Here is a 1,483-nt window from a genome sequence, read left to right on the forward strand (position 1 = left end):
GAATTTGCATAAACATATGAGGATTCATACCGGTGAGAAACCGCACAGCTGTTCGAATTGTGGGATGAATTTCACCCAGAAAGTTAGTTTGCTTAAGCATATGATGATTCATACCGGTGAGAAACCGTACAATTGTTCAAGGTGTGGGATGAATTTCACCCAGAAAGGGAATTTGGATAAACATATAAGGAGGATTCATAGCGGTGAGAAACCGTACAGCTGTTCGGAATGTGGGATGAATTTCGCCGATTCATGGAGTCGGCTTAGGCATTGGAGGACTCACATTAATGAAAAACCGTATGCTTGTTCTGTGTGCAATAAAACATTCTCGCAATCAAATAATATGAAACTTCACATGAAGATTCATAACAATGATAGGCGCTGATTCAACTGCCCCGTATGCAGCAAGGCTTTTCTGACGGAATCTAATTGGGAAAAACACATGATGAATTGCGTCTTGAATGAAATGATAGACGCATTTTAAACCGAAATTACTCATTCCTATTTTGTTGTATTTTCTATAAGTTAAATTCAGTTTTCCTTATATTATTGTTGCTTTTCTTAATTATTCTATTGCCTTATATGCATATTAATATTGTTCCTTTATGATTTCTTAATTATTTCTCTTATTTTAGTGAAAAAATCTCCCGTTTCAATGTCTATTTGCATCTTACTAAACAGCCTTTTCATTATTAATGTACATATGACAAGCAGGTAACTAGCATCCCATGAATGAAATATCATATAACAAAGTGGGAGTAAATTTTTAGCAAAAAAAAGGCTTTTCTTAATCACATCTCGAGGTCTCCCATCATAGGTTACCTATCCATTTCGTTTGTCAATTTACATGTAACGTTCCGTTGAAAACAATAGGCATATTGGTCATGCCATCTTCAAGTAACATTTCATATAGTTGATAATCCATCCCAATTACTGTTTCACACCAGTGAGTTATTTTCATTCAATAACTAGAGATTTTTCACTTAATTACTAGAAATTATTCACTTTTCTTGATGTATTAAAAGCAGGATTTAATGTTAGGATTTAATGTTATTTCGCGGTATTTCTCCATTACTATTCTATGTGGTGGTATTTAGATCGAATAATAGTGATAAATCGAAGTTCTCGATGCTTTTTTGGAAGAGGTCATTGCGACCGAAACTTCAAGCAGCTTCTAATCTATGCAATTTGCTATAGTTTTCATACTTTTTTTTCTTATATTTAAATTCTCTATCTCTAACTGCTGCAAGGATTGTTAAAAAAATTTTCGTTTTATTTATCTTTAGTCTTCCAATTTATGTTTAACTATCATACGATATAGGCATAGGTATTCCATGATGATTGAATTGCAAATTTATTTTTCAAAAATCATACTGACAATATTATTACGATACCAATTGCATACGATGTTGGCAAATTTTCTGAAAACTTAACGGCTAATAACAGCTAAGATAATGTATAATTATTTTGACAGAAAAAAAAA

The 1,483-nt window shown here is 32.4% G+C and overlaps 1 protein-coding gene across 1 annotated transcript; it reads left to right on the forward strand.

Moving 5' to 3' along the window:
• Positions 1–16: 16 nt before the first annotated feature.
• On the forward strand, positions 17–385 carry LOAG_15545 (zinc finger protein; the record flags this gene model as incomplete). The annotated part of the gene is made up of 1 exon (XM_003151035.1): positions 17–385. One exon carries the CDS (start codon positions 17–19, stop codon positions 383–385), a length of 369 nt encoding a protein of 122 aa, XP_003151083.1.
• Between the last annotated feature and the right edge of the window lie 1,098 nt (positions 386–1,483).

Source organism: Loa loa, assembly GCF_000183805.2.
Source record: "Loa loa unplaced genomic scaffold supercont3.2142, whole genome shotgun sequence".
Lineage (NCBI taxonomy): Eukaryota > Metazoa > Nematoda > Chromadorea > Rhabditida > Onchocercidae > Loa > Loa loa.